Below are 25,316 nucleotides of genomic sequence, written 5' to 3' on the forward strand. Positions count from 1 at the left end.
ACAGGAGCTGTAGATGAGTGAGAGCTCACCTGCTGCTGGTTTTGGAGGTTTGTTCTGTGGTTTGACTGATCCCCGTCAGAGTGACTCCATCATTGGGTTTCCTCTTGGTTTCTCGTCGGCTGAGCGTTCGGTTCAAGTCCATGGACCACTCCTGCAGCACAAACACACACACGACCCTTCAGCCCTTCCTGCCTTTTACAACTCCTGTATCAAACAGCTGATCTGGTTTCAGTCGTAGCGGATGGCTCACAAAATCAGGATTTCAACTTATGACTTAGAATCTCTCAACACTTTATATCTCAGTCTTTTGGCTAGTTATCTCATAATTATGACAATATCTCATCATTTTGACTTTTCTCTTAAAATCATGATTTCAACTCTTATAATTATGACTTAGTATATCAGCACTTCATATTTAGTTCTTTTGGCTATTTCTCATAATTATGACAATATCTCATATTTTCAACTTTTCCACTAAAATTATATTTACACAGTTTTAGCTATTTATCTTGTTCTTTCAGCTATTTATCTCATAATCATAACTTATTATTATCTCATAATTGTGACAGTATTTCATCATTTTCAACCTTTCTCTCAAAATCGTGACTTACCACCTCTTGATTTCTTTATAATTACATTGAGCTTTTCTATAATTATGACTTTGTATCTAAACCCTTTAAATCTTGTTCTTTTCTATTTATCTCATATTATCTCTATGTCATTTCATTTCTTTCGGTATCTCAATTCTAACAGTATCTCATCATTTGGAGAACTTCTTTTCTCAAAATCATGATTTAACTTTTTATAATTACATTTAGTTTTTTATAATTATAAACTAATATTTCATTATTTTTACATTATTTTACTTGTTATCTCAAAATTTGGACTTGACATCTCATAATTATGAAAGGACCTCATGATTTTGACTTCTCATTTTCAATTTTTTTCTCAAAATCATGATTTCAACTCTTTATAATTACATTTAGCTTTTCTATAATTATGACTTAGTATCGAAACCCTTTATTTCTCGTTCTCTTCTATTTATTTTATAATTATGACTTGGCATCTTGGCAATGATTTTAACTTTTCCGCTAAAAGTTTTACCTTTTTTTATAGGTATGACTTTGTTTCTCACAATTTCAGCTGTTCTTTCAACTATTTATCTCATATTATCTTATGATTATGGCTTAGTATTTTACAATTATGCCAGTATCTCATTTTTTTTTTTTTTACATTTAGTAACTTTAAACATTTTTAAAACATACAACTATATTCACTTTTTTAATGACTTTAAAATCTTGTTTTTTTTTTTTTACTATTTATCTTATAATCATGACTTAGCACTAATAATTCTGACAGTATTATGATTTGAAATCTTTCCCTCCAGCAGAGCTCTTAAATCTCATGTGTGCTCGTGTCAGACCAATGCTATATGAGCTCAATGGCAGAATGAATGAATAACGTCTTACATTTCAGTCAGTTCCTCACAAAAAGCATCATATGACTATGAGTCATATCAACTGTTGTTGTGACACTGTTATGGTGCTTGTGTGTCATTTTTGGTGTTGATCAGTCCTATGTAAAAGAGCAGAGTGAACACCTCCTTTTGTAATCTCTGTGTTTGGTACCTCAAACTGGGGCCAGTTCATGGCCATGCCGGGTCCGTGGTTGGAGCGGAACCACTTGATGTCTTCCTCTGCGTCGGCTGCCTGGATGGTGTCTTCCAGTGTGTGATACACGGTCGAGTACCTGAAGGAGAGACAGAGAATAACAACTATCAGATTATCAAAGCTGGAGGGTTTGCATGAGAAGAGTGACTCATCGGAGCACTTTGCATGCAGGTCTCTCAACAATAACAGTGCTCCTGTGCTTATCTATGCAAATGATGACAAACCGCCCTTCGGCCTCAACCCAGCTCCTGTCCCACACACACACACACACACACACACACACACACACACACACACACACGCAGCCGTAGACATGTAGATGACACGGCCACAGTGGTCAGGCTGTGCTCACTTGTGATTGGAGGAGAGGTCGAGGTGCTGCTTGACCCCCATCAGCAGCTCTTTGAAGAAGCGCAGCCTCTTGTCCTCGAACTGCTGCCACTGCTCGAACACCTGCTCCATGTTCTCCATGTACTGAGGGGTCACCTTATCCAGCTCCTCCAGAGACTTCTTGTAGCGCTCCTTCGTCTGAAACACCACACAGACACGATCACAAACGACAATACACTGTGCCACGGCAGCTGCAGATGACGTGGCATTTTCACTGTCCCACAAGACAAAAAAGTAATATAATTAATGTTGTTGTTATTTAACATGCAGTAAATCATTTTTTCATTTTTGAGCCAAATCTCAAAATTGTCCTATGGTGCAACCGTCTCAAGCCTGGTTGAATAAATTACAACTTTTATAAATCAGAAAGAAAAAGCATAAAAATGTTAATAAATATGTCTGGTATAATCGTATAATTGTAAGTGTCTATTTTAGTAAATGGCAATAATTTTTTTCTCCTTTGACATGTTCAGAATTTAATAGAAATACTTTAATGACTACCATTTCTGTCTTAGTGTAATGCAATGTCCTATGGTGGGACGTAATGTCCTGTGGTGTGATGTACTGTCCTATGGGTGGGACATAATGTCCTATGGTGGGACGTACCGTCCTATGGGTGTGACGCAATGTCCTGTTGTGGGATGTAATGTCCTATGGGTGTGACGTAATGTCCTATGGGTGTGACGTACCGTCCTATGGGTGTGACGTACCGTCCTATGGGTGTGACGTAATGTCCTATGGGTGTGACGTACCGTCCTATGGGTGTGACGCAATGTCCTCTTGTGGGACGTAATGTCCTGTGGTGTGATGTACTGTCCTATGGGTGGGACCTACCGTCCTATGGGTGGGACGTAATGTCCTGTGGTGTGATGTACCGTTCTATGGGTGGGACGTAATGTCCTATGGGTGTGACATAATGTCCTGTGGTGGGACGTAATGTCCTGTGGTGTGACGTACTGTCCTATGGGTGTGACGTAATGTCCTGTTGTGGGACATAATGTCCTGTGGTGTGATGTACTGTCCTATGGGTGGGACGTACTGTCCTATTTGTGGGACGTAATGTCCTATGGGTGTGACGTACCGTCCTATGGGTGTGACGTACCGTCCTATGGGCGTGACGTAATGTCCTATGGGTGTGACGTACCGTCCTATGGGTGTGACGTACCGTCCTATGGGTGTGACGTACCATCCTATGGGTGTGACGCAATGTCCTCTTGTGGGACGTAATGTCCTGTGGTGTGATGTACTGTCCTATGGGTGGGACCTACCGTCCTATGGGTGGGACGTAATGTCCTGTGGTGTGATGTACCGTTCTATGGGTGGGACGTAATGTCCTATGGGTGTGACATAATGTCCTGTGGTGGGACGTAATGTCCTGTGGTGTGATGTACTGTCCTATGGGTGTGACGTAATGTCCTGTTGTGGGACATAATGTCCTGTGGTGTGATGTACTGTCCTATGGGTGGGACGTACTGTCCTATTTGTGGGACGTAATGTCCTATGGGTTTGACGTAATGTCCTGTTGTGGGATATAATGTCCTGTGGTGTGATGTACTGTCCTATGGGTGGGACGTAATGTCCTGTGGTGTCACGTAATGTCCTGTGGTGTAATGTGCTGTCCTATGGGTGGGACGTATCGTCCTATGGTGGGACGTAATGTCCTATGGGTGTAACGTACTGTCCTGTGGTGGGACGTAATGTCCTGTGGTGTGATGTACTGTCCTATGGGTGGGACGTACCGTCCTATGGTGGGATGTAATGTCCTATGGGTCGGACGCAATGTCCTATGGGTGGGACATACAGTCCCATGGAGGGACATACTGTCCTGTGGTAGGACGTACTATCCTATGGTTTGATGTACTGTCCTATGGGTGTGACTGTACTTGTTTTCTCAAAATATCTTAAAATAGTGTTAAGTATTGCATCAGGGGAGATATACATATCACTCATCTTAAAATGTTATAATTTCCAGCAGTTTTGAACAGATGACAGCAAAGTTTATCTTGTTGCCAAAGTTGGTCTTGAAATTGTTCAACAAGTCATAGGGAAAAAATGTTAATTATAATTTCATATTTAATAAATAACACAATTTGAAAATAAGTGTCTGACAATGAAGATAAAATGTTATTTATATATTATTGAGTTTTTTTTTCTTACTTTTTGCTGTGTCACACTATAGGACAAATTTATGGTATAGTTCATGTGTTAAAAAACATGTTAAAAACATGTTAAAATACATTTGAAGAAAGGATAAAGTTAGGGAACATTTATATTTTCTCAAAGATCAGACTCAATTCATAATTATATGCAGGTTTTACAAAATAAGCCTATTTGTCAACTACTCGCATATAGATTTGCTGGACCAACCAGAAATATATGCTATTTAGGAAGGTGTAAAACAACAGTTCATGACAGATTTTGTTGTTAATCTGAAATGTTACTGAAATATAAAAACACAGCTGCCTAGAGACATTGCAAATACGGCTACTGAGTAACACACAGCAGGAGGGAGCATCATTTACACAGACTTACACGAGAATCCATTTACATACAGTAGTCTCAAAGGAACACAAGAGAGTGGCGGTTTGTGGTTGAAGAAACCACTGACCTTCTGAACTTCCTGCTGGCACTTCTCCACCTTCTCCTGCAGCTTCTTCTGGGCCTCGGGGTTGTTATTCTCCAGCTTGCTTGAATTCTCTCGGCTGGTGGCGGTTTTCTCCTCCTTACAGGCCGTGTGGTAGGCCTTCTTCATCGCTTCCACCTGCCATCGCCATTACAGTGAGCCAAACATACTACAGTAACATTCATACTTTACCAGAGTAATATCAGCCTCAAAGAGCATGCATGCATGGGTGCACATCTTGCAGATGTTTTTGGGCAACACCAACTTACCACACTTGACAGAACAGATAAAATTAACATTTACATTCAATTTTTGATGATTATTGTTTATGGTCTTATCTGCACACGTTTAATCTCTCACATAGACATAACTTGAGTAATCAGAAGTAGAATTTTGAAAAGGACTTTCTACATTAATCTATCTGAGTGTATGCTTTGTGGGTGATCACAGTCTCATGAGCAAATAAGCTGAACACACCCATATTTAATGAAGGCTTTTGTTAACTATACCACACGTCCTGAAGCGCCCAGACAGCTTTAAGCCTGTGTTTGCTGACTGTGTTGAGCTGCTGTGCTCATACCTCCTTGAGTTTCTTGGCCCAGGGTTTCTGTGCCTTGCGAAAGCCATCTTCCGCTTCTTTGGTCTCCTTGAAGCCGCCAATCATCTGTTTGTGGTAGGCGTCCTTCTGCCAGTTCTTGACCTTCTCCAAGTCCTCTCCCATCAGAGCAGACTTCACCTCCATGTGCAGGTCGCTCACCTTCTCGGCCTCGGTCATCAGAGCGAACCACGCTCGCTCCAGCGTCCCGTACTGAGGCCCTAAAAGAAACGACGTAGACAAGATTTTTATTCAGATGACCAGATTCAGCTTGATTCCAGTCCTGTTTGCTCCTAATAAACAGATTTAGCATTCAAGAACATCTCTGGTTCACAAGCACTTTTCAAAATCAACACTGACAGATGTTAGTTTCCTAGGAGTACCACAGGGTTCGGTCTTGGGCCCTTTGATATTCTCATTGTTTGCGATCTTGCAGGCTCATACCCTGCTGTAAACATTTCCCATGGGCCAATGTGCTGTAGACCTAACCTCAAGTGAGCCAAACTGAGATTAGATGCAAAACCACAGCAGACCAGCGCAGGGCGCTCTGCACATCTGGACACATTAATAAGAGTGTTTGGCCAACCTGAATGACCCTAATTAAACACCTAAACCAACCAATCAAGGTCTCTAAAACCTTTTAGACAAGTGTTTTGGAGCTGGTTGGAAATCAAACTCATTAGATGCTGGCCCTCCAGGAGAAGGATTGAACACCGCTGCTTTAATTTTGTCTGTTATTTACTCTCAAAGAAGCTTGTAGAAATGAAGCATTTCACTTTTGGGTCAATGATGTGGCGCCTACATTTTCTGTCTGACTGCATTTAGTTTTGTTTAAAATAAGTTTAAATGCATAAAAAAGTTGCCAAAAGTACCTCTTTCATGTATGTACTCACTATAACGTTTAAAAAAAAAACATTAGTTATTTGTAATTTTTCTGCCACTTAAAGTGTGCAAATATCTAAGTGTGCGACCGACCAATGACTGCTGTTTTGGAAACATCTTTGAAATCACCCTTAATTTATTGAGATTAATTTTCTGCGCTATTTGGCATGATTTCCCAAGTGTTTTGTAATCCTGCATAAAACTGCAAAGCATTTGTATTTATATTTCCATCTTAATATACAAACAAACTTTGTCCGATGATGTTCATTTTATGAAATATCATGATGTTAGCCCATCAAGAAACTACCATTTTGGGACTTTTATGTTGAAATCCATTCTAAAATAGGATGCGGCATAATATACCATTTTGAAAATGACACATGAAAGCAGCAAGGTTTAAAACCATCTTTCCAGTTATATATATATAGTTTTTTTTTATATAAATCTCATAGTCACCATTTGTGGCAAGCTAGCTTGTTTTGTTTTGCTTATAAATTTTGACTGAATTTGAAATATGATGACCACTGCAGAGTGTTTTGAATTATCGATATATGTCCCAGATAGTTTTTGATGGTTTATATACATAAAATACTTTATTTTATTACCATTTGGAATAGATTTGTATGCAATTTGGATCATTTTAGATGGTTTATGCTTAATCTTTGTACAATATATGAAACATGCAAGAACAAAAATGAGTATTATAACTTTATCAGTTTTATGCAATTTACAGGAAAATAAATCTAACTTTTATTATGAAATTTGAGATCATTATCAACAAAAAAAAACTCAAAAAAGAAATGCAATTACTTTGTTTCTAAACACTTTAATTACTGAGAACATCCAAAAATGTTAAGCATTTGAAGAAAATGAATTAGTTTGAATAGAAATCATGGTGGCACCATATGACATTTTTAGGGCTATGGCAATTGTTTGAACAATTGCAATAGATATTATTTTTTGAGATGGTGTTTTGACTTGAAATACATTCACAATGCATAACTAAAAAGTTATCATCTGTGAGGCTGGCCTGAGAAAGCCTGACCAGAGAGTGTGAAGTAGTCCGAAGTCAAAGCATGAAAAAGTGCAACGTTAACCACAAGGTATGAAAGAAAAGCCTGTCAGAACGGAAACACTTCTGTGTTGACTCTCTGCTATCACAGCCGCATTTAAATACGGTCTTCAGCTAAACAAAGATATGAAGCTAACACCAGAATCTGCAAGACAAGCAAGTGTGTGTGCGCTATGAAGAATCAACACAGCAGAATATGATGAAGGACTGATAAAGCAAACCGAGGGGAACAATGCTGAGCGCAAACTGGAAACAGGAATGTTATGAACCCAAGATATCAGCACATTATCAGGAAACGGTTTCAGCATTAGTGAACTCTTCTGGTCAAACCAGTCTCATATACACTGATTCACTTCATGTGTGGAAAACTAAAGAAACTGGATGAGATACAGTACCTTGCAAAAGTATTCATACCCCTTCATTTTTTCACATTTTGTTTTGTTGCAGAATTATGTTAAACTGCTTTAAATTATGCTTTTTTTCACATCAATCTACATCTCATACATAATGACAAAGCACAAAACAGGTTTGTAACAACTTTGCAAATGTATTAGAAATAAAAAACTGAAAAGATCCCGTTGCATAAGTATTCATACCCTTTTTAGCTCAGGAGCATTCATATTGCCTCTAGATTTTCCTACACTTGGAGTGGAGTTAAACTGTGGCAAATTCATTTGAATGAGTCTGATTTAGAAAGACACACCTCTCAGAAAAGGTCTAACAGCTGAAAATGCAGATCAGAGCAAGAACCAAGATAACTGCCTGTAGAGCTCAGTGACAGACTTGCGTTAAGGCGATGATCTAGAGAAGAGTTCAGAAACAAATCTGCTGCATTGAAGGTTGACAGAAGCATTCTCCATAATGGAAGACGATTGGAACAACTAGGACTCTAGAAAATGTCTGCCAGAGATGGAGAGGTGAAAAGGTGAGGCAAAGAATGGCAGATAATTGCCAAATGCAGATGTGCAAAGATGCTCACATCAGACCCAAAAAGACTTGAGGCTGTAAAGCTGCTCCAACTATGTACTGAGTTAAGGGGATGAATACTTACGCAATCTACTTATTTCAGTGTTTTATTTTTAAACCATTTGCAAATCTGGTTTTAGCTTTGTCATTATTATGGTGAATGGAGTGTAAAATTGATGTGGGGAAAAACTAATTTAAAGCAGTTTAACATAATGCTGCAACAAAACGTGAAAAAAATGAAGGGGTATGAATACTTATGCAATCTACTTTTTTTTTTTTTTATAAATGTGTGAAATTTGCAAATCTGGTTTGTGCTTTGTCATTATTATGGAGTGTAAATCTAATCTAATTTAAAGCAGTTTAACATAATGCTGCACCAAAATGTGGAAACATGAATACTTTTGCAAAGCACTGTATCTGAAGGTTGACTATTGAGATTCTTGGTCTAGTAATGTTTTTGAGAAAGAATACCTGCTAAACATGACCGACAGTGTGTGAAATAGTTCCTGAGGCCTGTCGTGACTCGAACGGCACGTAGTTTGACATTCACCTTCCTGTTCGTGGTAGTTTGAGCGGCTGTCGAACATATTACATCTCATATTACGAGAAGAGTCACATAACTGTTCCCTCTCTCGCTTTCACTTCCTGAAGTGGAGATCCACAATCCCGTCCGCAGCCCTTCATAGTGCGCTTTAGGGGAAGTGAGGTCACACTCTAACTAGTGTAAGCTAAAGATAGATAGAGATGTTACCACAGCGTCAGACGCTGAGCTTCTTGTGTGTGTGTGTGTGGATGGGTGTGTGTGTGTGTGTGTGTGTGTGTTCAGGCACCTTTCTCCACTAGCTGTCTCCAGCGTTTGGCCCACTCTGTGAGCTGCGTGGCGTAGCTCTTCTCTATGCGGGCGCGCTCGTGCAGACAGTTCATCAGGTCGTTACACAGTCTGTTCCCGTCGTCCACGCGCTTCACCGCACGCTTGTAGTTGCCCACCTGAGGAACAGAGACACGTGAGTGTTATAAACACACAAGGACAGCAGAGAAACACACAGATGAGCCGTACCGACCTCCCAGAAGCTGTCGCTGGAGACGTCCACCAGAGAGTCGTTTAAGTCTGACATGGCTGAAAAACAAAACAAACAAATGAAGAAAACGTATAACAGTTTTCACAGAAATATTGCGCAGCACAACTGTTTTCCAACAATCAGAAATGATACCGAAGACTGGAGTAACCACGCTGAAAATTCAGCTTTAAATCACAGAAATAAAATATATTTTAAAGTATAATCAAATACAAAAATGTTCATTTAAATTGTAATATTATTTCACAATTTTAGCTGTATTTTGATTAAATAAATGCTTTTTTCATGCACCTGTAAAGAGATTTTAGGCTTTTTGCTGTTTCATAAAGTGTTTTTTTCAGACTAGTGGAAAGAAAACATCCAAAACACACTGTTAAGTCTTTCTTTTCTAGCACTTTATCTATTTGTTTCAATAGATTTCAATTACAATCCAGATTTTTAAAGGCCAAGATTTTTTTTTCCGACACTGAGCCATAAATCTCCACTTCAGCAGCACTTACACACACCACACTTCACATTTGTATTCCTGTCTATATCCTGAAGGTTTTTACAGATGGATTTGTTCATTTATAATTTGCTTGATTTTATACAACAATTTATTTCCCAAAAAAATACAGCGTTTCCTGTCTGTTCTAATTTTTTTTCTGAATTATGAAGATATAACAAAATGAGATCCCCTCAGTAAAAACATTGACTCAGTCAAAAAAATTAAACAGGAATTTTGAAACTGACTTCATCCAGTGTTTAGAAAACTTGTAATACACGTATCAATGTAATCAACCAACTGAGTAATTAAGGTGATAACTATTAGTTATGATTTTACCCTATTCACCTGCAGTGTCTCGCCTTAATTAAAAATCTTACTAAAGCCAAAAAGTAGTGTTTATATAGAATATACAGAAATCTTATTGTGCTGACGAAGCTGCATAATTGCGTTAGAAAAACAAAATAATTGAGTGTTATTTAGTCACATTCTGGTTTTAAACCGGATTCCTCTTGATGAGTCAATCAGTGATTCATTTGAGTCATTGATTCATTAGTGAATCACAGGGAATCACCAAAACAGTCGGCATTGCTTGTGAATCACTACAGCCATCATTAAAAACACCTGAACATCTTCTTCACTACAGTAATGTACTCTTAACAGGGATCGGACAGATACTGGAAAATAAGTTCCAGGACGTTTAAAGACTTTGCTAGTACTATTTTTTGCCATCTAAGGTAGAACTTTATTATTTGTAAGAGATATGTTGCCTTGTTTACAAAACATAAAACAAAAAACATAGTTACTATAGTTAAAGCATTGTAATTACAAATTAACCATTGCTTTCTTACACTAATCAAAGTTAAACCATGGTTTTTGTAGTAAAACTCTGGTAGCACAAAAAAACATGGTTACTGTTATTTTTCTTAAGGGATTTGTGTTTGTACTTTTGGTACTTTCTTTTTTCAGTTTTTTTTTTTTTTTTTTAAACCATACTGTCTCAATGGTTTGGCGTTTTCTATAGTTTAATAAAAAAAAATCTGAAAAAGATGCCCGAACCTGCTCCAAAGTTCAGATCTAAATCAAATGATTCACGATACACAACTTGAAGCCCCGATCTAAAGCAGATGATTCCCGAACCCATTCCGAATGATTTATGATATACGATTTGAAGACCCAATCTGAATCAAATGATTCATGAAGTTCAGATCGTTGTGTCAAATGATTGACAAAGTCCCAATCTAAATCAAATCATTCACGAGACGCAATTTGAAGCTCTTTTCTAAAATCGAATGATTTGTGATACGTTAAGTTCCAATATAAAAAGTGATTCGCAAACCCGTTCCGAAGTCCTGATCTAAATCGAATGATTCACAATACACAATTTGAAGTTGCAATCTGAGTCAAATGATTCATGAAGTCCTGATCTAAATCAAATTATCGTGACCCTCGAAGTTCCGATCTAAGTCAAATGAACATGTTCCAAAGCCCTGATCTAAACCAAATGATTTACGATACGTGATTTGAAGTCCCGATATGAATCAAATGATTGACAAAGTTCCAATCTAAATCAAATCATTCACGATACGCAATTTGAAGATCTTCTCTAAAATCAAAAGATTCGTGATATGTGAAGTTCCGATCTAAATAAAGTGATTCGCAAACCCGTTCCAAAGTTCTGGGGCTGGATTCACGAATATCTTCTTAAGAAATAAATTAAGAAATTTCTTAAGATAAATTCTAAGAAGTTCGTAAGAATGTTCTTAAGTGCAATTCTTGAAAAAATCTTAAGATATTCTCAAATATGTTCTTAAGAACATCTTAATTTCTTTCTTAAGAAAAAAAAATGATACATCTACCTGAGTGAATACATGGCTGAAGACGCATTTATAAACACTTCAACGTCTTTTTTGCGGTTTCTGCAGATTATCCTAATAATCATAAGCACGCACATTTGTGTCACATTTTAATGTGCCGTGTTTTTGAACGGTTACTTTTAAAGGGTCTGTCTTAAGCTTTGGCGATCAGTTTATTCACTTTTGTGTTGTATTTTGTTGCCTCGTCTGAATGAACGCTTCCGTTATGTGTGTGCGCTGCTACAGCAAACGCGTCCTGCACATGCGCTAAATATGGCCAAAGATTATGTCGTATTTTTATTTATTTTTTTATTAAATCTCCCTATCTGACTCGATTTTGTCGAGTTGCTACTAAGTTTTGATGACGGCAAAAAGTAGGGTCATACACAGGCTAATCATGACAGATAATTGTTTACATTATCAGTCATTGCTGTCACTTCAGCGAACTCTTGCTCATCTCTAATAATAGTCCTAATATGTATTATATGTAGCTAGTACTAGTAGTGTTGCAATGCTTAAATATAACAGTTAATTTGAAATAACCCAATCAATTAATTAAATAATTATTACTATTTGGGATTTAAGACAAGTCTCGGGCTATCCTAACTTTAAGAAGTTATTTACGATGGTTTTTAAGAAGATTCTTTTCAAGAATTTGAATTTTCTTAATTTTTGTCTTAAGAACAATCTAAAGTAAAAAGATAAGAATATTCTTAAGATGATTTTTTTGGGAATACAAAATATTCTTAACTTTTTTCTTATTTTAAAAAATAAGAAGAAAATGGCAGTTAAGAAGAAATTTCTTCTTAAGAATGTTTCGTGAATCCGGCCCCTGATCTAAATAATATGATTCCTGAACCCTTTCCGAAGTTCTGATCTAATTCGAATGATTCTTCAACCCGTTTCGAAATCCCAATCTAAAACAAATGATAACGATACGCAAAGGTTTGATCTAAATCAGATTATTAGCAATCTAAATTGAAGATTCACGATACACGATTTCAAGTCCTGATCTGAATCAAATATTTCACGATACGTGATTTGAAGTCCTGAACTGAATCAAATGATTCACGATACGTGATTTGAAGTTCTGATCTGAATCATATGATTCGTGAACCCACTCCGAAGTCCTGATCTAAATCAAATGATTCATGATATGTGATTTAAATTTCTTATCTAAATAATATGATTCCCGAACCCGCTCCGAAGTCCTGATCTAAATCGAATGATTCACGATACACAAAGTTTCAATCTATATCAAATGATTCAAAAAGTTCTGATCTAAATCAAATGATTTGTGAACCCACTCCGAAGTCCTGATCTAAATCCAATGATTCTTGATATGTGTTTTGAAGTCCCAGTCTAAACCAAATGATTCACAATAAGCGATCTGGAGTCCCAATCCGAGTTAAATTATTTGCAAACCCACTCTGAAGTCCCGATCTAAATCAAATGATTGATCATTCCCGATTTGAAGTTTCGATCCGAATCCAACGATTAGCAATATGTGAAGTCTAAATCATCTAAACCATGATTCCTGAACCCGTTCCGAAGTCCCAATCTAAATCAAATGATTCTTAATATGCGATTTGAAGTCCTGAACTGAATCAAATCATTGACAATGTTTCAATCTAAATCATACGTTTCACGAACCCACTCCAATGTTCTGATCTGAATCAAATGATTCACAACGTGCTTCGAAGCCCTGATCTAAACCAAATGATTTACAAATGTGATTTGAAGATCCAATCTGAATCAAATGAATCACAAAGTTCCGATCTAAATTAAATGATTCACAAGAAGCGATTTGAAGTCTCAATCCGAGTTCAATTATTTGCAAACCCACTCTGAAGTCCTGATCTAAACCAAATGAAATGTGATTTGAAGTCCCAATCGGAATCTAATTATTCGCAATCTGATCGGAGCGCTTTGAAACAGTGAATCGTTTTGCGAAGCAATGGTTCAACTGAATCAGAGTTTCGAAAAGTGATTCAGAGTTTCACTGATCACTATACGTGCTTTTAGGGCTGCTCTTCAGCAAAAATCATAATCACGATTATTTTGGTCAATATTGTAATCGCGATTATTTAAACGATTATGACAGGGTCCAAAACTTTATATAGTGATTAATTGAAAGATGGCAAAACAGTGAGAAAAAAAAAGATACAAATAAAAAAAAAAGTGCTTTAAAAAAATACTGAACACTTTCATGAAGTCTAAAGTAGTCTAACGACAGAAATTGAATGTAATTATTTGAATGTAAAATAAAACAGCGTCTTCACTGTATTAGTTAAACATGCTTTGTTTCTTATTAAAACTACAAAAGTCCTTCATTCAAGAGCAGTGAGTGGTTTTCTCTTTGTATTGTTAAGTTTTATTCATATTAGGCACAGAGACGGCAGAAGGAATATTATGTGTTGCCGCTTTAACCACACGGACCTATTATACCGTTTCACATGGATTCTCATTCTCAACTATTTATGGTTATTTAAGACACAACTGACAAGGGTTTGCATGAATAATCACCAAGCGCCTCATTTTGAAATATTTTTGCATGTATTTGAGCTGTAGGCGTGCACCTTGAGCTAAAAGATAACTTAATCGGATAAGTCCGTGTTCTGCTCCGTCTCTGAGCGCATTAACAAAGAACAGCGCAAGTTTTCCTATGTGCTATTAAAAAAACACCATCTAAGAAACATTAATAAATCAAGCACGTCCCATTTTATGAAAGTCACGTTACATGATTTAGCTGATTTGCATGTGAAATTAGGCTTTTATGGAGGAGCGAAAGTGCACCACTGCATTTTTATGATCGTTTGAAGCAGAAATCGAAATCGAAACCGAATTTCGATTAATTGCACAGCCCTACGTGCTTTATAAAATCATTACAAGCGATGTCAAAATTCAAAAAAAGAATGTCTCTTTTAATTTGATCTGGTTTTTGCTGGTGAATCACTTGAAATGAACGATCAAAGTCACAAGATTGAATCAATCGGAGCGGTTCCAGTGTAAATGACTCACTCAATTGATTCAGATCCTCTTTTCGTTGCTTTATTTACACCACACTGTCAGTATGAACTCGCTAGTTTCATAACATTAACTAAAATATGTGTTGAATAATGAGGAATAGTTGAATTTTGTGTGAAAAGATGAAATTGTCCTTCAATAATTCAAGTACTTTTCAAGTAGCTCCTCAGGAATATTGCTATATTCAAGGGTTTTAAAGGCCTTACATTTCAAAACGTCAAAAAAGGAAGAGAGAAAGTAGCTGAGAACTAGTTCTTGACGATCGAGTCGAGTCACATGAAGCCCAGTGTGTGATACAGCACTGAAACTGCACTGAAAGAGACCGAAAACATGAAGAGATACGCTGCAGTGTTTGAGTTCAGCTGAACATGCCACACTCTTTCCAGGGAAGTGATGGAAATTCCTGCCATTCTTCCCGCAGCGTTCCTGAGCCGCTGTAAGCCGCTTTATATCACACACACACACACACACACACACACACACACACAGAGAGAGCCGAGAGCAAACTCATAGTTTCCATGAGTGAATAACAGCAGCAATATTACACAATCAGATTTGAGTGTGAAAGAGGAACCAGGAACCTTCTGGATGGCAGCGCTCTTAAAGAGACAGACACCTGAACACCGCAGTGAAGGCTCTCTCTCTGATCTGAACACACTAGAGATTGTTCTTCATTCATGATGGTTTAGGACTATCTGCACATGTCTGGACGTGTTTAATGCTACAAGCTCTTATCAACACAGCTGGACACATTACACACTCATGTTCACTCCTTCATGAGCCTCACAGGAGAAACAGCAAAAACACTAAACACTCAACGGTGCCGTATTTGTGAGAAACACAACTTACTGAACCGCTATTTAAACTTACAGCTATTATTTCTGAGTTGTAGCTTTAACTCTCCAAACTCCAAACTCAGGCCAGATCTTCAGGCTGATCTGACTCCAGCTGCTGGATCTGATCCGACTCACGCTTTTCCTAAAAATAGCGATTTAAACTGGGAGAAATCCCATAGACTTACACTGATATTAAATGATCAACACTACTCAAACTATGCTAATCCTCTAATAAAAAGCTGACCACGATACAATTATGCTAGCAACATGCTAGTTGCTAATAACATGCTAATCATGCTAGCAACATGCTACAATCATCTTAACGACAGGCTAATCATGCTAGCAACATCTTAGTAACTTGGTAATCATGTTAACAACATGTTAATAGCTTGCTAATAATGCTTAAAACATGCTGGTGACATGCTAATCACATGCTAGTAACATGCTAATCACACTAGATTGCACTACAATATGGTAGTAGCTTGCAAATGATGCTAAAAACATGCTAATATCATGGTACAATCTTGCTAGCAGCATGTTAATCATGCTAACAACATGCTAGTAACCTGTTAATCTTGCAAACAACTTGTTAGTCACTTGCTAATCATGCTAGAAACTTGCTAACAACATGGTAGTAACTTGCAAATTATGCTAAAAACATGGTACAATCTTGCTAGCAACATGCTGATCATGCTAACAACATGCTAGTAACCTGTTGTTCTTGTTAACATGTTAGTCACTTGCTAATCATGCTAGAAACTTGCTAACAACATGGTAGTAACTTGTTAATCATGTTAACAACATACAAGTAAAATGCTAAACATGTTAATATGCTAATCATGCTACAAATGTGCTAATAAAATGTTAGTAACATGTTAATCATACTGTAAACATGGTAGCAACATGCTAATAACTTGCTTATGCTAACAACATGTTAGTAACATGTTAATCATGCTGTAAACATGCTAGAAATGTGCTAACAACTTGCTATATCTATCTTTGTATAATACTTCAAGCTTTTAAAACTACTTTAGTTTTAAACGTTCTGGTCCTTTCTAGCCAACTTAAAGTCTGTCTTGACAAACTTTATCTAGCTCTACTTGTTCTTCCGTTGCTTTTAATCAGAAATGGTAAAAAGCTTAAAAATACATATATTTTTAGATGTAAAAGATGACAAACTTTTAATAATGTTGGCAAAAATGCCTTTACAAATGTGAACTCAAAACTCCCCTGTGAATCACTTTAAGGAGTCAAATATCAAGTGTTGGATCAGATTGTTTGATTATTGATCAGAAGGTGCTCCTGAAAGTGAAAGTGTGGTTGACAGAGTAAATCAGGAGTGTGTCTGCAGCGGCTGTGTTAGTGTTTGTGCTGAGTGTGTGTTAGCGATGAACTGATGATTTATTCTGGAGGTCAGAGCTGGAAACGATCTGGCATTTAGCACTTCCTCCTCATCCTCCTAGAGTCAGAGAAGTTTAGGTTTCAGTGGCTGAAGGAGCTCCAGATATTTAGATGATTTAACTCTACTTATAAAACGGTTAGTTCCATTCCTCAGTTCTGATTGGTCAGCAGCTGTGTCGTATTCATGATACAGCACTGCTATGACCGCTTCACTCAACGGTTTTGTGTATCATTGAACCTCCTTAGCAACCACCCTTAGCAACGTAAACACAGCTGCAGCAGTTAGGGACTACTTTTTACAGCGGAAGGCAGTTAATGATTTTACTTTATGAAAACGTACAACTTAATATATATAAATTAATATACATTTTAGATTTTAATATTTTTATTGTGTGGTAACCGTTTTATAAAAGCAATAAGGTACTTGCCTAACAACGCCCTTCAGCCGTGATTTATTCATGATACAGCATGGCCTCTCGTACCTTTTTGCTTAAATATGAATCAGTAAGCTGTGTGATGTTATTAGCTTTGACTGGTCCTGGATAGGTGTTGAATCGGCCCTCCAGAGGCCGTCAGGACATTAAACACCGCTCTTCTGCTGACTGCACTCATGAACGCTTCATAAAAGCAACAAACATGTCTGAGTTAGCTGGACGCAGATGCAGAGCTTATTTTCAGCTGTAATCCAATGGAAAACTCCTACTGGGACGTGAACCTGTGGGTCAGAGACTCTGAGTAGCACAGCTGTGTTCATGTGTGTGAGAGAGAGAGAAACTGCTGGTCAGCCAAACATGGGTTCAGATTGATTGTGTTTGAGTGAACAGAGCAGGAATAACAGAGTCACATGTGCTTCATCATCAACAGCAGCAGACACACACTGAAGCACACTCACCATCCTCCTCCTCAGAGTCCAATCACTGCTGCTCTCACAGCGATAGAAAACACGTCTAATTCAAATCATGGAAACACGAGTTTGACAAATGTCATGTTTTGAACACCCATGGAGAACTATTTTCCACTAAACTTCTGGATTTAAGCAGAATGCCAGACAGTTGACATCTCAGTCCATACACCATCTCATCAAGCTCCAACACAATGAATATATCACGCACAGTGAATCTTTCACAATGTCTCAGCCCTGTGCAAGAATGTTTGAGCAGTGAGTGGATTCTAACCTAAACACCGCTGATTTGCTGCAAACAGGTTTTGAATGGAAACTGCCTATCCTTGTGCTTACTAGTCACAGTTGTAAATTGTATACTTTAGATATTTCTATTTTGCGGGAGTCCCACAAATCGTTTTATTTTCCCGCATCCCGCACTCGTAGGGTTGGGATTCTGGAATCGGATACTTAAGATAAAGAATCGGATAACTTGTTATAAAATTAAAATTCAGATTCCTCTACTCGATTCCTGGGTGCCTTTTTTCATCTAGTGATCTGCCAGGACCTTGTGTGGTACAGTGTTGTTTTCATCAACGATGACGATGACAAAATAATTTCGTTGACGGCACTTTTTTCATGACGATAACGAGACGATGACGAGATAAAAATGGCTCGTTGATGACTAAAACATGACGAGACGTGTGTGAGTTTTCGTTGATGAGACGAGAATAGACGGAAATGTTAGTGAGTGGTCCGTCAGACGTTTAAAATGCATGACATTTCCGCTTATTGTGCATGCCAATTAAAACTTAAGTATCTGACGCTATGTCAAGCCGTTTTAGCATTACTCTTTGCCATACTAGTATGGCAAGCCGTTTTAGCATGCTGTCCTTGTTTGGTTACGCTCAACACGTCACATTGTTGTCACTCAGACAGACAGACGATTAACCATGATGGCGGCAGTTTTTCATTCCTTCATTAAAGTAATTACTGGTGAAAATAGTCGATCCGGAAGCTCACATTGTGTTGAACTATAGATCTGCTATTTTCACAACTTATAAGTGACACTACCCAACCGCAAAATACTTACTGACCTACATTAATTTGTTAAAAGACTACTTTTTCCCCTTTTTTTGGCTAAAACTAGACTAAAACCTTTTTGACTTTTCGTCGACTAAAATTGGACTAAAACTATCACATATAGAAGTGACTAAAACTAATAAGCATTGTAGTCCAAAAGACTAAGACTAAATCTAAGATGGTTGTCAAAAACAACACTGGTGTGGTAATGTAAACATTAGTCTACAAGATGGATCGTGCGAAGTGCTCAAATGTGGCTACGCTTCGTAAAAACCGAAGGCAAAGCTACTGCTGCACGCAAACTTCATCAAGTCCGCTGTTGATTCACAAACTATTCATGATTTCGGGGCTCTGATCCATAGTACTTTTGCGTGAGATTTCAAAATAGTTGCGTAGTTGTCCAAATGAATGTCCTGTGAGTGTTTTATAATGAATGCTTACCCACAGAGGTGGATCTTGTAAGGGTCAGTGGTGTTTATGCACATATGTGACCACAAAACCAGTCATAAGGTTAAATTTTACAAAACTGAGATGTATACATCACATGAAAGCTCAATAAATACGCTTTCTACTGATGTATGGTTTGTTAGGATAGGACAATATTTGGCCGAGATACATCTATTTGAAAATCTGGAATCTGAGGGTGCAAAAAAATCTAAATACTGAGAAAATTACTTTCAAGTTGTCCAAATTAGGTTCTTAACAATGCATATTACTAATCAAAAATTACATTTTGATATATTTATAGTAGGAATTTTACAAAAAATCTTAATGTAACATGAACTTTACTTAATTTCCTAATGATTTTTGGCATAAAAGAAACAACAATAATTTTGACCCATACTATGTATTTTCGGCTATTGCTACAAATATACCCCAGCGACTTAAGACTGGTTTTGTGCTCCAGGGTCACATATGAGCACCAGCATAAACTGGAAAATATTTACTGTATTTTTCATTTATATGTTTATTTTATAATAAATGCAAACAGTAGATATTCAGTCACTTAAGAAATCTGTAGTTGTGAAGAATGTCTAAATGAAATAATTCAGGAGATTAAAGTCTGTATATGTATATACACATGTTAAAAAGTGTTTAAATTCAAAAGTATAGCTTTGATTTAAAGTTTGTTTAAATTTATTTTATAACATGCAGGAGAAAAATAAAAAGGCAAAACAAATGTTTTGGTTAATAAAAAGGTTCAAAAATAAACACCTTTAGAGGAAATGTCAGGCATAGGGGGGCCTTGCAAAGAAGGAGTGGGCCCTATATAAAAAAGGTTGAGAAGCCCTGTAATAAAATAATATGTCGCAAGCAAGCACTGAAAATAAACATGTGTGATATATTAATGTTTGACTTTTGTGGTTGTTGTTGTTTACTAAACTGGAATCGAAAAGATTCGGAATCGATCAAATTCAAGTGATACCAACAAAGTGTTTCTTAATGGAGGTTATCGTCAGTTTTTTACTGATGTCAAATTGTTTACAGTATGGTTGGATTCCTAAAAGTTTAAGATTTTATATATAATTGTTAATTTTATTTTATTTAAGATACTGTAGTTATTTTCTTAATTGGTCAACTGACAACTTTATTTAAAAAATGGCAACAATGTTTAAGAGGTTTTAAATAAACCTTGGTCCTTCTTTGGTGCTGTTAAAACCACCATATCAAACCTGTAGCTCTTTTGTGAAATAGTAGTAAATCGCATTTGAAATCGCAATTTTGACCAGAAAATCGCAATTCGCTTTTTTCTTCAAATCGTGCAGCCCTACGTAAATGTATCGTCATCACTCTACGATACACATCGTAACATTTTTGAATCGTGAAATATCGTTGCTAATAATGCTAGAAATGTGGGAACAACTTGCATATCTTGCTATTTTTTTATATTGGATTTCATTTTAACGCTAACTTCATTTAATTTAAAATCACAAAGTGATGTCTAATTAACTAAAATCAAGAAACTTACACACTATATACTAGGGCTGCACGATTTGGAGAAAAAATCTAATTGCGATTTTTCTGATCAAAATTGCGATTTGCGATTTAAAATGCGATTTACTACTATTTCATAAAAGAGCTACAGGTTTGATATGGTGGTTTTAACAGAACCAAAGAAAGACCAAGCATAATCACAAAGTATGCTACACTGTTCTACTGTTTATTTAAAACCTCTTAAACATTGTTGCCTTTTTTAAAATAAAGTTGTCAGTTATCATGACAAATTAAGAAAATAACTACAGTATCTTAAATAAAATTAAATTAACAATTAAAATTATATAATAAAATATTATTAAAATCTTAAACTTTTAGGAATCCAAACACACTGTAAACAATTTTACATCAGTAAAACACTGATGATAACCTACATTAAGAGACACTTTGTTGGGAAGTTAAGCCGCTGCTCCCGCTCATCTTTTCCAAATGGCGTTAACGTTATTTGCTCAGTACATGCAGTAGAGACCTGCACTCCTACAGGAGTATAGCGGGACCCGACGCAACCGACTGCGGCGCGGGACAAAACTTGATGGACGAGTGCGGCTGTTTGGGACGCGGGAAAATAAAATGATTCGCGGGATCCCCGCAAAATAGAAATATCTAAAGAGCAAAATATTGTTATTCATCTATTGCACAAAAGCAGCAAGAACAACTAGTATACAACTTACAGCTATTATCAGTAAGCACACGGATAGGCAGTCAGGTGTTTAAGTTAGAATCCACTCACTGCTCAAACATTCTTGCACAGTGCTGAATATTGCGTGCTCGCGAATTAAAAAACACACGAAGTGTAGACATTGTGAAAGATTCATTGTGCATAATATTCATTGTGTTAGAGCTTTATGAGATCGCATATGAACTGAGGTGTCAACTTTAGCTTTGTCTACTTGCATTCTGCTCTGGATACACACAGTAGCTCATGCTTGCTCTTCTGTTAAGAATAACAGTGGTTTGTGAATGTTGATGCTTAGCCTATATAACAAATATTTTATCGGGGTAGTTTATGCTGGGGTTTTGTGAAACTTACGAGATGTTACAAAACTGTTTCATGTAAATTCAATTGATGTACTGAAAAAAACTATATAGGTTACTTTTATGCGGGCAGGAGCGGGACAAAACATGAATGTCGAGGTAGGAACGGACCGAGATAAACATATTTCTGCGGAGGCGGGACTGAAAAATACGTCCCGTGCATGTCTCTACATGCAGTGTTAAAATGCCCCCTATTGGTTAAACTCTGCATCAAACGTAATATAAGCATGAAGACGTAATATGCACTTGAAGTGACCTGTCAAAAACGACTTATATGCTTGTTACCACATTTGATAATAAATCGAAATAATCGCAGCTCTTGCGATTTGAAAATCGCACCCTTTCAAATCGCGATTTCGGTTTAAAAACGATTAATCGTGCAGCCCTACTATATACCTATGACAATTATTTAGTTTTTTTCCCCAAATTCTGTTTAATTTTTGCTAAATAAATTTTTTTATGCTTTAGTTATTCTTAATGTTTTCTATTTTAACATATTAAAATTAAATGACTCATTTATAATTAAGATGCATGTTGAAGAAACAAAACTTTAGCTAACTGCTTAATAATGAACTACATTTTTGTCAATAATGGTGTGTCGTTCAGAAAGTCTATGTTGTCCGTTCTAATGTTTCTGGATTTATGACTCAACACAACTTGATTATTAAAAAGTCAAGATTCCTTCTGTTTTTGGTTGGGTTTAAGACTTTGAGTCAGAGCAAACCGACGTCGACTAGATGGACAAAAACAAAGGCTCTCCTGAGGAAATGATCACACAATCATCTTAGTTTCAGACTGAACTGTTCCTTTAAGACACTGGATTCAATTACACACTTTTATCTTTATCTTCACATTCAAAACTCGACCGACGCTTCACAAAAACACATCAAACCCACTCAAAATGCAGCTTCAGCATGATCTAAACAGGCTTTAAACTGCATCTTGAAAGCTCAAACTCTGGAGCACCACAGGAGTCCACTATATGGAGAGAAAGCCTCAAAAACTATTTCTTTACGACTGAAGAAAGAAAGACATGAACATCTTGGATGACAATTTGGTTCTGGAATGAATAAAGCCTAAAGTCTAAATGATGACTGTTTTCAAACAGGTTCTCTGAACTCATTTGCTGAACCAGTTCCTATCAGCAGTTATAAGTAAAGTGCAGGAGCTCATACACTAATGCTCACTGAGCTGTCTGATTGGTCAGAAGAGGAGGCTGCCTCAATCTGATTGGTCAGCGGAGTTATCTTCTGTCTCACACACACACAGCTGTGGCAGTGTCACACATCAGGACACACACACACACACACACACACACACACACGCATGATTAACCTCTGTGAACGCTTCTCCAGATGTGTCAGGAGTTATCATGATAGAGGCTCCTCCAAACACACACAACACCAGCCTCACTTCCTGTTCTATTAAAAACACGTCAAACGCGTGAATCTGGCTCTAAATGAATAACACTCATGAATAGAAAACCTGTTAAAAACCCATTCATAAACATAAACATTCATAAACAAAATCATAAACACACTAACAGAGGAGTAGATAATGTTTAACTGTGTCTTTAGCAAATCCTGACAGTCAAACGAGGGTTTGCGCTGGTTACAGCTGTTAGTGAATCTGGCTCTAAACAAATAACACTCATGAAGAGAAAACCTGTTTGGAAAATACAGATATTTTGACTCCAATGTGAGACAGCAAGGAGCCTCTCTCTACATGTGAACACCAGCTTTAAAAAAAAAACTATTTATGAAATAATAAAGTTTTTAAGTTGCATTTTATACTTGAACTAAACAAAAATGACAAATGTAGCTTTTTCTATTTTGTTTCAGTTAGTGTTTATATTATTCATTCATTTTTAATTTAATCAACAACCCTGCAATTTTCAAGTTTCAGTTTTTCTGTGTTTTTTATTTTTTTAAATATAAATAAAAATAAAATCTACATTACGAAGTATCTGATATGTTTTTTTTACATGAGATGTATTTCTTGACTGTGATGAGGGTCACTGACCCAAACGAAGCTTGATCTGGTGTGTGTTTGTTCACGGCGGTCAATGACACGATCATCTGAACCTCGTCCTGCAAACCTTCAGAACAGCAATGACTCGTTTGATTCAGAGCAGCATCAGGAAGCACCACGGCCTTTAATACAGTGTCTATTAGTTTCCATTGACTGTGTCTGCAGCTGGAGAACATCTGAACCTCCAACATCCCATAAGACTCAATCAACACCTGAGCAACACACCTCCACATAGAACACACCGCATGAGCCTCAGAACCAGAACGACAGACACACACACACACACACACACACACACACACACACACACACACACACACACACACACACACCTGCTCATCACTTTCATTAAAGCACTTGATGACAATGACAACAGAATGACGGCAACATACCTGCTGAGACTGACGTTTCAAGGTGGAATGAGTTCACGCGCACGTGACGTCAAGGGGGCGCGCAGCTGTGCTCGTGACGTCACCGTGCCGCGTTATGACGCCACAGCCACAACATCAACGGCTTCTCGCTTCCAGAAGCTAATCGTGACTTAACCGACATCAAACTAACCGAGATAAACACAACAAAACGTATAAGAAGTATAAAAACAAACCGCGGAAACCCTCAGGAAAAGCCGCGGGCGCGCGCATTGGTGTTGAGCAGTGAACGCGCCCCGCCCTGCCGCTGTAACGCGCTCTCTCTCTCAAACTCATGCACACTATAAACACACACACATACACAGCTTTATATGAGTTATATACGAGAGTGTAAACACACACATCCAGCGCTGAAAACGCGTTACGAATGTGGGAACGACGCGCGCGTACAGTGCGTCCAAGGCGTTCAGCGCCTGTTAATGTCGCGAGAAAGACGGAAGCCGCTTTTAAAGCTCAAATGTTGACATTAATCGAATCGTGGTTTACAAAAGTGTCCTGACGGACCGCAAACGATCCGTTATCGGAGATCGATAGCGAGAGCCTCAGATCCGCGACAAGCGCGTTCAGAAAAGTTTCCACAGACTGCGCCAAAAGTGCGCAAAGTGTCGGCCGGTGTCTGAATGACAGAGAAAGCGGTGTTTGATCGTTACCTGAGTGAGTTTCAGTCCAGATCTGGCGCTCAGGTGTCGATGCGAGGTTGATTTGTCCGTTTTTCATCGATATTCAACGACTAGTGACTGACTGAGCGGCGGAGGCGCACCTCTCTGACGTCACATCCCCTGCTGCCGCTCGCGCTCACCAAACACACATTACAGCAGATACTACAGGAAAATAACAACACGTTATAATAATTAAATTGGCTCAAAATAATTCGTATTTAAAGAGCATATTCAACATTTTTATTTCTTGGAAACTATTATACAGTTTACCGTTCACAAACATTAAATAAAATATATTTTAGGGACGTGTCTTCATGTAAAACCCAG

General features: G+C 37.5%; 2 protein-coding genes across 3 annotated transcripts in view; both read right to left on the reverse strand.

Moving 5' to 3' along the window:
• The window catches only part of pacsin2 (protein kinase C and casein kinase substrate in neurons 2), a 30,632-nt gene extending 5,528 nt beyond the window's left edge, over positions 1-25,104 (reverse strand). For both annotated transcript variants that reach the window (XM_073838130.1, XM_073838129.1), the window contains exons 1-8: positions 24,981-25,104; positions 9,260-9,315; positions 9,029-9,185; positions 5,264-5,499; positions 4,669-4,821; positions 2,023-2,198; positions 1,629-1,749; positions 30-151 (exon numbers count right to left, since the gene is read on the reverse strand). In XM_073838130.1, coding sequence (XP_073694231.1) covers positions 30-151; positions 1,629-1,749; positions 2,023-2,198; positions 4,669-4,821; positions 5,264-5,499; positions 9,029-9,185; positions 9,260-9,315; positions 24,981-25,047 — 1,088 coding nt within the window. In that variant the 5' untranslated portion in view covers positions 25,048-25,104. The remainder of the gene's footprint in view (positions 1-29; positions 152-1,628; positions 1,750-2,022; positions 2,199-4,668; positions 4,822-5,263; positions 5,500-9,028; positions 9,186-9,259; positions 9,316-24,980) is intronic.
• Positions 1-25,316, reverse strand: part of LOC141332929 (NACHT, LRR and PYD domains-containing protein 3-like) — a 443,961-nt gene that overhangs the window by 192,795 nt on the left and 225,850 nt on the right. The window lies entirely within an intron of this gene.

Source organism: Garra rufa, chromosome 4 (assembly GCF_049309525.1).
Source record: "Garra rufa chromosome 4, GarRuf1.0, whole genome shotgun sequence".
Classification (NCBI taxonomy): Eukaryota; Metazoa; Chordata; class Actinopteri; order Cypriniformes; family Cyprinidae; genus Garra; species Garra rufa.